Below are 13,862 nucleotides of genomic sequence, written 5' to 3'. Positions count from 1 at the left end.
ATTAAAACACTTCAATACTATTTATTTTTTATATTTTAATTATTTTTAATACCTCTAGTTATTAAAGGATGAAAAAGTCAAAGCTAAGGTCATTAAATATTAGAATAAAAATATGCACAGCATCACAATTACATATTAGCCAATTTTGAGGATGTTCTTATTCTTAGTTCTCATTCCTTGGTCTGCTTTAGAGGTATAGCTTTTTTGTGTGTTTTTTGGTCCACCCCCATCCCGCCGTACCAGGCTGAGAGGATACTTTGATGAAAAAGGCTGAACTTAAATTCTAGTTTACAAATGCAAATATAGAAAGCAACAAGCTATGTAACATGATTCTGGCTGCCTCTGAACATGAACTAGTACCACATTTTAGTGGTTTTAAAATGTTTGAAACTCACCCAAAAGCCTTACTTTTGAAGCCTTTTACAGTGGTTAAAAAAAAAAATTCAAGTTCAACATGTGAGGAAGTACTTAAAGGTAGAACTATAATATATATGAATAACATGGACCAATCTCGGTCAGTATTCATTATTTGTATTAGACTTGACTAACTACAAAGTTTCATTTATCTAGCTTTACATGAAGACCAGCAAAGGAGGAACAAACATTTATGGCAAAAAGAAAACCATGTCAATTTCTTCATAAAGCTTCATTCATATAGCATGAAGGCATCCGGAAATGTGAGGTGACAAAACAAATTCAAAATGTAAGTTATGCTAGACATTATACAAACAATATTAGATATGTTACTTTTATTCCAGTTTTTTTAATAAACAATACACAAAGAAATAACCAAGGTCACTGCTACCTCAGGGTAATGAATGAAGTCAAAAGAAAAGGTACAACAAAAAGATGTTTTAACTCAACATTTCTGCAGTTATAAATGAAGTGAATGGGTTTGGAGATTTGAGACTATTATAAATAACTTTGATGACATGCTACAGAAATCTAATACATTTTAAATATAGACTTCACTGTCAATGAAGTGGAAAAATAAGGCAGCATTACTTACTCTCTTAGAACTGCATACCATATTGGCACTGGCAACAAACAATATACATAGTAAGTCCAAGGGCAGGCTTGAATCAGCAGGAATAATGCTACTGAAATGCCAACAGCTACAAAAATACATGGCAGGAGATGGCTTGGTTTCTGAAAATGAAACAAAACATTGAAACACTTCCAAACCCATGTTAATTGATAGGTTTTTAAGAGATTTTATAAGATGAAGAAAACATATTACTCTATTTCAATGGTTCTAAGAGCTATATTAAAAAAAGTTTTGTCATTTGAAGAACATATTAGAGAAGAAAAAGATGGGTATCTCTTCACTGTCAACCACAGTAGGATCATTCAGTTGTATCTGTCCTTCCCAACCACTTGTGATTCAAGGGGATTCCTCCGTGTAAGCCCCTGGTGACAGTCTTCATGGGCTAGGCAGGCCAATGGATGTTGTAGGTCATGTGAAAGGATCAAAGACAGGCATTCCAATGACTGAGAAAAGGACACATTCATGGGGAGGCTGTGATTCTACGAGTAAGAATACTAGGTCACGGGCATGAATTCGATCCCTGGTACAAAAAAAAAAAAAAAAAAAAAAAAAAAAAAAAAAGAATAGTAGGCTATTAAGTAGGCGTTAAGAGAGTAAATAGTAGAAGGGACTCTAGAAGAGGTTAAGCATCCCTGGAGAGAAGAAAAAGGGGTAAAAAACAGGAATGACAAGGGAATGTGGTGCTCACTTGCTTCCTTTACAGATTTTTCACTGCTTTCCCTTGCTTTGTTACTCAATGCTAAATAAAGTGAGAAATAAGAACTGCCTCTCAAAATAGGGAAATTTGAAGAAAAAGAAGAGCTCCTTTCTTTCATGGATGTCTTCCTTGGTTGCACAAAAATGTTATAAAAGAGAAATAAGGATAAATTATGGCATGATTATTAAAAAAGGGCTACAAACTGGGATTTAGCTCAGTGGCACCACTCCTGCCTTGCAAACACAAGGTCCTGAGTTTGATCTCCGGTACCAAAATGAAAACCAAAACAAAACAGACAAACAAAAGGGCGAAAAAAAGCATCATAACTAAGAGTTTACAGATAGACAGATCCAAATCCATTTCCTAGATCTGATACCTTCTCACTGTGTGAAACATAAGGAAGTACAGAACTTTTGGGACTTAAGTTTTACTCCATCTATAAAATGGGAAAAATAATTTCATCTATCAATAAAATAGAGGTGGTTAGATGAAGTCTCTAAAGCTGAAGATGACTGAGGCATTCATTGTAAGAGCTGAGGACTTGTTTTGAGAACAGTAAAATAATATGAAATGAAAGTATCTCAAGGCCTGAGGGTGTAAGTCAGTGGTAGTGCACTTGCCTAGCATATGTGAAGCCTCAGGTTTGATACGTAGCATTGTTGCCCCCTAAAAAGTGAAATGGTTGAATATCTAAAAAATGTGAAATTTTAGTCAATACAATATAGTACAGTTAATCTTTTGATAAACACAAGCTTTGAGAATTGACATCTATTTGTAGGAAACTGCATCGTAAAGAATCAAGTTCTATTCATCCTACAAAGGCAATAAAATTGAAAGGATTTTAAATAAGAGTAAGGATATTTTTCACTTTATCTTGAATTGATTTCCTGGCTCCACCCCAAACAAGCAACAAACTATGATAACAAACTATGCCTTGTGACTATTTCTTTATCCAAAAAATATTTATTAAGTCACATACTCTGTGCTATCATCTCTACTGAGTTCTGGCATTCAAGGAATTTAAATCATACAACTGCAGACAAGGAATTTAAATTACACAAGTGGAGACACAATAGTTTAAGGAGTTAATATTTTTTTATTTTTCCAGGTAACATGAGAGCAAGGGAAAGCAATGGAGTAAACATGGAAAAAATACTTAGTTGTAAAGCAAAAGACATCAGAGCTAGCAAAAGCTAAGAGTATATAAAAATTAAATACACAGCTCAATTACGGGGAGCTGTGGAAAACTACATTTCAAGGAAAGAGACTAGTCATTGTACTTTCCTGTAATACCAATAAATTAAAAATGATCTCTAGAATCTTGATGATACAGTCATGTAGAAGTGACATAAGCTTTGAGTCAGGCCCAAATCTAATTCTGAGGCTGCCATTCTATTTGCTTGTCAATTTGAGTAAACCATTTAACTTTTCTGAAGCTCTGTTTCCTCATCTAGCAATGGAGGGTAACTGTTACAAGCTCATTTCTCCCTACAGGCCCTCTATCCACTTATAGCTCTTCCAAGAAGATACCATACTCCCTTCCTGGCACATCACATGCTGTTCTTTCTTCATGTTCTCTCTCTCTTTTTTGTCAGTCTCTTGAAACAACCTTCCATATTCTACTCAAATGTATTTTAAAGGCAGCGTGTTACAGTAAGAGCAAGAATTTAAGTGATAGAAAATATGAGTTTTGTATTTTAGAATCTGTGTATTCTTGAAGGAAACATATAATATCTCTGAGCCTAAATTCTCCCATCCATATTATAAATATAATAACCATCGAATTTAGGATAGTGTTAAACTTAACAGAATAACTTCAGTAAAGTACTTAAGACAATGAAGACTCCATAAATATTACTATCACAGCATAGTAGTATGTTCTCTCAGGTCTGCCTTTGGTTATATCATTCAATTTGCTTTAATTTTCATCCTCTCTCTATATTCTGTCAAAATGCGATCAATTTTTTTTCCATTTCCCTAATTAAAATGAGTTCTCTTGTATTTACATCATAAAAGTTTTATGTTACCTGAAACACTTAACATGTAGTAAGGTTGTCTTGTATAATGTAGTGGAGTACACCACAAACCAGTATCTGGCAAGGTGGTATGTAACTATATTTCTTACTTACTTCATTTAATTCTAAACTCTTTGATGGCAAAACCTGCTATGGCCTATATAGCTATGCCCTATATAATGAATCTATGGTACATGTGCTGCAGCAGGAATGCAGAGTGCTCTCTCTTGGCGTTGAGTCAAGTCGCTGCAGCAGCCAAGCACCAGATATTCAGGTTTAATTGCAGTGTTGGCATTTTGCAATACATAGTGGGTTTTGGGTTGAAGTTGGACACTTGGGTCTCTAAAAGGATTGCCATCACTGCTGTATTGCATCTAGTATTGTGCTGCACACTCAATGAAATACTGGCTGCATTTTCAGAATGATGAATAACCAAACAGTATCAGCTATGAAGTCTATTGACCTATCAATCTAAAAATATCACACATTTTCTCAGTAACCTGAACATCAGGATAAAGATGAAAAAGCATTTTGGTACAAGACTGCTCTAGATGTAAATCTCAGTCTTTCAAACTCTATCTGGTGGCCTTCACAAGATAATTCATCCCATTTAGTTCCCTTTTTTGTAGATTAAAATTATAATGTTTATTTCCAGTACTGTTAAGAGTCTAAGATGGCGAATATATTTGAAGTACTCAGTAGAGTACATAGATATATCCATTGGTAAAATAGTCTTTTCTATGTCTTTTCCTGCTATATAGGAAATTATTCTTATTTTAAACAACTTCACGTCTTCAAAAAATTCAAATTAGTTGGTGGAAATTATTTAAGATGCATTGAAGTCTTACAAAAATTGTACTAATACTAATTTCTTCCCTGATAGAAAAATAAAATATAAAATTGGAAAAATTATCATCAGAAATATTTGCATACCACTATCATTAGAAATATAACATGAGAACATATTACTTTTTAGAGGATTTGGACATGGTGATAATTATTACAGAGAATGAAGAAAATGCAAGTGGTAAATGATAGCAATATATTTTAAAAGACTAATGTGTTTTATGTAGTAAAGTCATTATGAACTGCTACTTTTCTGTTTAAGAAGTTATTAAAAACATTTTTTTCATTGAAAGCACAGTAAACTAAGGATACTTTCTTAAGGATAAATAGAATCTCAATTTGTAATTTGAGATATTTTTTAAAGTTGAAAGAATATAAAAAACATATACATTATTTAAAAACAAACATTTTGAGCAAGTAATTTTATTGTCTTCTAGTTCTCAAACTTAATATCAGATAAAGTTAAGTATATTGCTTTGAAGTAGTTTTTTGATTACGTATACAAGAAACATATGGAATACTTATAATGTGTTAAGTGGTTACAAAAAATAGAAAATCAACATCACTGAGACTAGAGAATTTAAATTATCTATACAGATATTTTTATAGACCTGATAAGTTCTAGGGTCAATATTATTAATACATCTTCCCACCAGCTGAAGAAATAGTGGTAACAGAAAAAATATCTAGTACAACAAAAGCAAATAAAATATAAGAGTTAACCTAGGACCATGACTTACACATTCTATGAACTTAATATATGACTGAATAGGGTTCTTTCCATAATCTTAGAGATTTTATACAATCATTCGAATCTCCATCATATTTTCTTGAACCTACCTTAACTTCTTTACTAACATGTCTTGTTAGGTTGGAATGAGACTTAATGATCAACAAAGAAGCATAAGTCGTCCATCCCACAAAACCAATAACAACATTGGTGCCCAAAAAGAATCTGTCGTAAGTGTGATAATAGGACAATCCTTTCAATGCAAGATGAATCAGCTCCTTGCAAAGGGAGATCTATGGAAGGGAAAGAAAAAATATATATATATATGTCTGGCACATGAGAAGACAAAGAAAACCTAATTTTCAAAGAGAGAAAAATGGTGAAGTTCCTAACAGTCAAACCATTGTAGTAAATTACAATAATAACTGTAGATGTTGGATTAAAAATAGATTTTAATTATCTGAGGATCTTCACACAAAAGATGAGAAATATTCCAGAACAAAGTCAACTTTGTAATCATGATAACAAAGGGCATTTTAATATAAACTATCTATAATATATGTAGTATTTTGAAATAATTCATTTACAGTAATGATCTTCAGACACAATAAATGAGATGAAGTTTTTCTAATGCAGGTCTCAACCACACATATATGGTTAGCCATATATATGAAATATATATGGTTACTTACTGTGTGTGTGTGTGTGTGTGTGTGTGCACATATACTCTCTCAGATCACCCACATCTGTTATAAACATTACTAAAGTGGCTTAATATTTTAAAGGACAATAGCTTGTCATTTTAAAACCATAATAAATCGGTAGAAATGTATAGATTGGCGACTTTTAGGTGATTTTAGAAAATGAGAATAGAACTTGCTCCTGACAAAATTATATGATTATTTAATAAATTAAAAAAAGAAAAACACAACAGGGTAAGAGTTAGGAAGAAGAAAAGCTTTAGTATAAGGATTCTGGTGGTGTAATTGACAAATATGTGGTTTTCTAAAATATACAAAAGAAGCCAGGAGTGGTGGCGCATGCCTGTAATCCCAGCACTCGGGAGGCTGAGGCAGGAGGACCGCTGTGAGTTCGAGACCAGCCTGGTCTACATAGTGAGTTCCAGTTCAGTCTCAACTACATAGTGAGACCCTGTCTCAAAACAACAACAACAACAACAACAAAAATACAAAAGTGGGTAACTTGAAATGTATTTTCTCACTTTAAAAATGACGATAATATTCATTTCTAATGCTAATTCCCCCATATCTAAAATAAAGAGAATTAGGTTCATGGCTAATGTAGCTCCTCAGGATAGCTCCCTGGCCTGTCCAATGTGTTCCCCACCACCATACCTGGGAACGCTAATTAGTTATTTCTGTCCACAAGGCCCAGCTACTTACTGCTTCATCATACTCTCCCTGTCTTATGAAAGATCTTGCTTTTCTTAAAATGTCCATTTGTTTAGAATCAGAAAGCAACCTATGAAAGAAAAAAATAGGTTTACAATGTTTCCTCATTTAATTATTTTTCTTGCTTTTTATTCTCACTTAAAAAAGATACTGAAAATCGAGATAAGACAAAAGAAGAAAAGAGCCTCAAGTTTTGTATTGTTGCTGGGTATCTGAACTTTTCAAAGAAATAGCTCAGAGTAAAATTTGGTTTTCTTTTTTCTTTCTTTCTTTTTCTTTTTTTTTTTTTTTTTTTTTTTTTTTTCTTTTTTTTTTTTTTTTGTTGTTGTTGTTTTTGTTTGGTAGCAGAAGTCAAACTCGAATCCTTGTGCTTGCAATGCAGGCACTGAACTAAATCTCTGTCCCTTCTTTTCTTTCTTTCTTTTTTTTTTTTTTTTGGTACCAGGGATAGAACTCGAGCCCTTGCGCTTGCAAGGCAGGGGGCAGAACCCCTGAGCTAAATCCCCGGCCCTGGCTCTTTTTTTTTTTCCCCCTTTTTTTTTTTTTTTTTTTTTTGGCCCCAGGGATAGAGCTCGAGACCTTGCGCTTGCAAGGCAGGCAGCAGAACCACTGAGCTAAATCCCTGGCCCTGGCTCTTCTTTTCTTACCCTCTTTTTTTTTTTTTTTTTTTTTTTTTTTGATACCAGGGATCAAACAGGTAAGATACTTGCAGATATCAGGACCTAGCAATTACAAAGCAGGTATGGTGCCACTAAGCTAAATCCCCAACCCTAAAATTTGGTTTTCTTGACTCAAAGTTTCAACTATAAAATTACATTTCAGAAAGTAAGACAATCTATCATTATGAAGAAATGTTAAGACTTTATCAAAGAAATTCTGATAAAATCAAAGAAATTCATGAAATGTATGACACGAGTTCTACTACCAAGTCCCTCTTAAATATGTAGCTCATAGCAAAAGGTGTTAAATTCAGTTTCCAGTACTGAAAGAAAAAGAAAGTTGCTTTGGTTCATCTGGTTCACTTTTCTGTTCCTTCAGACACCAAACATTTGGAATATTTTCCTTGAAGTCTTAGAAATGGAATTACTGAACCAAAAGGCACAGACATATTTTGAAGACAATATCTTAGTTGAATTCCTCAAATTTCTATAAAAGCCTTCTAACTGACCTCCTTCTTCTTACTCACCTTTCTAACACAGTAATCATTACCTAACTTCCTTGCAATTCATATGGGCATCTTACTGTCTACTTTCTGGACTACTGATGACACTTTCTATCTATCGCCTAATTTCTTATTTCAAACATAGCCCTCTGATATATAATGGTTAAACTCTTTACTCTTCACTTATCTAGTATATATATATATATTTCTGGGTTCTTGCTCATAAGATCTTCCTCTCTCTGCTTTTCCTCAATCAAATCTTTGGATGGTCCAGTCCAAATCTCACTTTGTACCATTAGCATTTTAATGTGGTCTAATGATAAGTTTATGTCCCTTCAATTTAACCTCCATGTGGCTCCATACTTCCATTAATTTGCACACTAACACTGCTAAGGCAACTGCTAAGGCCATAAAATAATTCAATAAATCTTAAATTAATTACAATGCTATCAAAATATTGGCAGACCTAAAAAAATGATGAATGAAATGTAGTGCCATTCTTAAAGTACTTAAGACTTGCTAAATTAAATAAAAAGATGAGAAGAAAGCTTGTCTGACCCTAAAGTACCTAAGCCAACTTAATAAGCCTTCCAAGGAAAGCATTAAGAAGGAGAAGAGGAGAAAAATTTTAAGGAGAAATATTTATGTTACATTATATAATATTATATCCAAAGTAGCCAGATAAAGAAACAGAGATCAAACTAGTTTAAAACTTATCCTAGTTTGATTATTCATAAGCCAGAGGATATATCAAAGGCACACATAGTACAGGTTTGAAATACATATGAAATTCATCAAAATGTTCTATACAAATCTCACTGTGGTACCATGACACTGAGGACTCATAAACTTATCCTACAGAATAAATTCTTTTAAAAAAATTTTTCCAGGGCTGGGGATTTAGCTCAGTGGTTCTGTTGCCTGCTTTGCAAGCACAAGGTCCTGAGTTCAATCCCCAGTACGAAAAAACCTTTTTTTCCATCAAGTTGAGAAGAAATGCAAAATAAAATTTCTTTGCATTATACAATTTATATCCAAAGAGGTTTTATGAAAAGGTAAAGTCCAGAATGGAATGTACAATATGTTCATATTTATGTAAAAAAAAGGCAAATAAAAAAACATCAACAACGAAGTGGGATGGCAAATAAGTAATTAAAACAAGAGAGATACATATGCATAAATATGGATAAAACTTTAAGAGAACATGATAAGAAAAGCAACTTTTAATTATTACTTATGTAACTGATACTGTACACGTGCATTATTTTTTCTTTCTTTAAAAACTTTTTTTTCTATTTTTTGAGATGGAATCTTACTATATATTCTTTTTTGTTTTGTTTTGGTTTTTGTTTGTTTGTTATTTTGAGACAGGGCCTCACTATATAGTTGAGACTGACCTGGAACTCACTATGTAGCCCAGGTTGGTCTCGAACTCACAGCCATCTTCCTGCCTCCGTCTCCTGAGTGCTGGGATTACAGGCCTGTGCTACCACGCCCGGCTATATATTCTTTTTTTGTACCAGGGATTGAACTCAGGACCTTGTGTTTGTTTGTAAGGCAGGTGGCAGCACCACTGAGCTAAATTCCTGGCCTTCTTACTATATATTCTTGAACTCACTAGCTGACCTTGAGCTTGTAATGATCTTCCTTGCCTGAGCTTCCAAAGATTATAGGTATGCACCATAACATAGGGCTCACATGTATTATTTTTCATTAATGTCAATTTTTTGAAATAAAATAATTAAAACATTAATATTTAACCATATCTTTTAGCTATGACAGTAATCCTGGGCATAACAATATTCCCATCAGGAACAACTAGAAAATTTGATAAAATAAAATTTAAAATAAATTTGAAGGTATCAAGACAATTAGTAATTAAAAGGCCTAAGATCCTAGAGAGAAGAAAAACACAGAGAAGTGACCAAAATTTTGTAAGCTGCACACCCTAAGGATATCTGTCATCCTTATCCTTGGAACAAGGCAAAAGGCTGAGAGTTGGGGTATATAGCTGCTGCGAGGAGGCAGAGAATCCACCAGCACCTCTAAATCTTGTAAGACTGGGGAAACAAAACTAAAGTTTGTGGAAGCCATGAGAACCAATACTTAAGGACCTAAACAGAAAGAAAAATTTAAAAAATACACATTTTAATTATGAATTTAAAAAAAGATCACCTAGAATTAAACTAACTTTGCTAGATTTTCTGAGGCGAAGTCTTAAGAGGATGAGAAAGGAACTTTGATGAGAAAGAAAGAGTGTAGTATACTATACTATTTAGAAAACTTATGAGATTTGACATGAAAAAGGAGTTAAGTCTGACATCTATGGAGGACAAGAGGAGAAGCTAAGAATAAAGTCTCTCAAGAGCAGACAAAAGTTTTAGTAGTCTTAAAATGCATAAAGGAGAAAAACAAGTATACAGGAACCACTAGAGAGGAAAAGCTCTAAACAACCCAACAAGCTCTCAGTTGGGATCCCTGGGAGGCTATACTGCAAGATAGAAACTATAGGTTTCTAGTCTCTAGTAGAAACTAGAGAAGCCAGAGGTTAGGGGCATCTTAAAATCATGACAGAGTCTTTAGTCAATCATTCTCTGCCTGAGGGAGAATAAGATAAAACCTCTCTGGAGAAAAATGAGATCCTCTTGAGCTTCTAGAATTTTAGTATATAATGATAAACATTCATCTACAAAATACCTGGCTTATTAAATAGGACTAACTGAAAAAAGACAACAAAAACAAACTCACAAGTGATACAGTTATTGGTGTTTTAGCCTGTAAAGTTTCCCCCCGCCCCCAAACTTGGGACCTTACAAGGAAGGCGGTGTAACCACTGAGCAAAATCCTAGGCCCCAGTTGTCAGTGTTTTAAGATACATATGTTAAAACAATCATGAATAGAGTTCAGTAATAGAAGATGAGATAGAAAACTCTACCAAAGAACTGAAATCTGATTTTTAAAAACATCAAAATGAACATTCTAAAATTAAAAAAAAAAATCTAATAACTGCAATTAACACAGTAACAGCATAGTGGCATATACTTGTAATCCCAGCACTTGGGAGGCTGAGGCAAGAGGATCACCACAAGCCCAGCCTGGGCTACGCAGTGATTTAAAGGCCAGCTTGGATTGCATTGTGAGACCCTGTCTTAAAAAACAAAAAACTCCCACAATAACAGTAATATAGACATAGCAGAAGAGATCTGATATGCAGGAAGATAGGTTTAGTAGAAAATATCTTGCTTGAAGGTTGAACAAAAAAAGACTGGAAAAACAGAAAAATCATAAAAATATACAAATTATGGTGAACAGGTCTAGTATATATGTAATTTAAACACCAGTAAGAGAAAGGAGAGAGAATTTGGCAGAAGCAATATTTGATGGCCTTTAATCTGAAGGCTAAGAATTTTATAAAACTAGTGAAAGATATCCACAAATTTAAGAACATATGTAAGCCCACAAGAAGAGTAACTACAAAGAAAATCATATGTATTACACATGATAGTAAAACTGCTAAAAACCAAGGACAAAGAGAAAATCTTAAAAGCAGCTGGGGAAGAAGAAGACAAATTGAATAAAGCAGTTGGTTACTCAGCAGAAATAATGGAAGTCAGAAAACAAATGGAATGACATCTTCAAACTCCTAGAAGCAAATAATGAAAACCAGAATTTCATGTCCATAGAAAAAAGTCTTTCAATAATGAAGGCAAATTAGGGATATTTCCAGACAAAAACAGAAAGCATATTTCACTGGCAAATATCCACTGAAGGAAATATTAAAGAAAATGATTAACGGGACATGGTGGCATACAAACATAATCTCAGCACTCTTGGAGGCTGAAGCAGTAAGATTGCAAGATCCAGTCCACCCTGAGCAACGTAGCAGTTTAGCAGGATTCTGTCAAGAAGGGGGGGGTGAAGAGGAGGGGAGGGAGAAGGGAGGGAAGGAAAAGAAAACAAAGGAAGGAAAAAAGAAAAAAAAGAAAGAAGGAAGGAAGAGAGGCAGGCAGGAAGGAAGGAAGGAAGGGTGAGCAGGCTGGAGATGTAGCTCATTGAGAACGGACTGGGTTCAATCCCCAATACTGTATTTAAAAAAAAAGAAAGAAAAAGAAAACGACTATAGATAGAATTCAGAAATGTGCAAAAGAGTAAGGAGTAAGAGGCACAGTAAATACGTAAGTAAATCTAAAAAAATACTGACATTACAAAGCAATGAGAAGTTGAAATATATAAAATATAATTAAAATATATGGCAATAGATTTAAAGCATTACAAATAGACTTTAAAACATTCTAAGCTCCTAGCAATGAGTGACAAAATACTAATTTATACCAAACTAGTAATGAGCCAAATGTTTGTTATAATCTTTAACTTTATCATTAAAACAATATATACATAACAAGCCAACATAGTGGCCTGGAGAATTAAAACACCTCCAATCCTAAGGAAGATAAACTAAAACAGAAAATACATAGAATAGAAAATAAACCCAAGTATGTCAGGAAGTATAAATGGTCTGAAAAGGCCAATTAAAAGAAAAAAGCAAGATACAAAAACGAACCAACAATTAAAAAGTCAATTATGTGCTACTTAAAAAGACATTTTAAATATCAGAACACCAAAATATTAAAAATAAAAGGATAGTTTTAAAGATATATCACACAAATATAAGAATGCTACTAATAAAGTAGATTTTAAGGCAAAAAAAATTATAGAACTAAACAAAGAAATAAGGGGGGCTTCATTTGCAAGACACAAAAAATTATACATTTGGATGCACCTAATAATGTAGTTTCAAAATCAGTAAAGCAAAAGTTGGATGAAATAAAAGGAAAAGTAGATAACACCACACTCACAGTAGTAAATGGAAAAATATCTCAATAATTGACAGAGTAACAAAATATCAGTAAGGATTCAGCAGATCTGAAGAAAACAGTTAACCCACTTAACTGAAATAGCATACCTATAATACTACAAACTATAACAACCAAATACATGTTCAAATTTAACGTTTTTCAAAATTAACCACATGCTGATCCATAAAGCAAGTTTCAAGAAATTTCAGAGACTGAAAGACAGTATCTTCCTAACCATAAGAGAAATTAACTACAGCTTAATAAGGAAAGATAACTCTAAAACTTCAAAGGTTTGCAAAGTAAACAGTGAACTTCTAAATAAACCATAAGCCCAGAAGCCACAAAACAAAGCAAAACAAAAAAACCCAGAAAATATCTCAAACTGAAAATGAAAATTAGCCATACAAAAAGCTTTTAGTATGCAGATAAATCTATGCTTAGAAAGATTTTACACACACAGGTTAAAAAAAAAGACTGGAAATCAGTTATCTAAGTGGCCATCTCAAGAGATCAGGAAAGCACAGTGCATTAAACACAAAAGTAAAAACAAACTATTACAGTAGAAATTATTAGAAAATCAATTAATGAAATAAAAACTAAAGTTGATTATTTGAAAAGACTCATAAGATTCAGAGACCTTGTTATTGTTTAAGTGTGAAATATCCCTCAGAAGTCTCATGTGTTCAGAGGTAGGGATTCTGGAAGATAACTGGTCTAAATCATTACTGGGAGACAATGAGGCCTAGCTGAAGGGTGTGTTCAGTTGGACACCAGGACTGTATCTCCTCTCCAGTCCTCCTGGGGCACTTCCCTTTTCTGTTTTACAGCTGACAAGCAGCTTTCCTCCACCATGATATTTTGCCTCAAAACAGGCCCAGCAACAATGGAGTCAGTCAACCATAGACTGAAACCTCTGAAACTAGGAGCTAAAGTAAATTTTTCCTTCTATTTCTCAGGTAGTTTGTCACAATAAGGTGAAACTAACACAGACCTTAAATAAGAATGATCAACCTCAGAAGTGCAAGGTCCTGAGTACCATCTCTGACACCAAAAAAAAAAAAAAAAAAAAAAAAAAAAAAAACGAAAAAAAGAAAAA

General features: G+C 33.5%; 1 protein-coding gene across 6 annotated transcripts in view; it reads right to left on the bottom strand.

Moving 5' to 3' along the window:
• Pign (phosphatidylinositol glycan anchor biosynthesis class N) overlaps positions 1-13,862 on the bottom strand; it is a 131,767-nt gene that overhangs the window by 62,602 nt on the left and 55,303 nt on the right. For all 6 annotated transcript variants that reach the window (XM_010644863.2, XM_010644866.2, XM_010644868.2 and 3 more), the window contains 3 exons: positions 6,740-6,818; positions 5,447-5,629; positions 1,010-1,149 (listed from right to left, as the gene is read on the bottom strand). In XM_010644863.2, coding sequence (XP_010643165.1) covers positions 1,010-1,149; positions 5,447-5,629; positions 6,740-6,818 — 402 coding nt within the window. The remainder of the gene's footprint in view (positions 1-1,009; positions 1,150-5,446; positions 5,630-6,739; positions 6,819-13,862) is intronic.

Source organism: Fukomys damarensis, unplaced genomic scaffold (genome assembly GCF_012274545.1).
Source record: "Fukomys damarensis isolate Sample0158 unplaced genomic scaffold, DMR_v1.0_HiC HiC_scaffold_30, whole genome shotgun sequence".
Classification (NCBI taxonomy): domain Eukaryota; kingdom Metazoa; phylum Chordata; class Mammalia; order Rodentia; family Bathyergidae; genus Fukomys; species Fukomys damarensis.
This window is presented reverse-complemented; position numbering and strand designations above follow the sequence as displayed.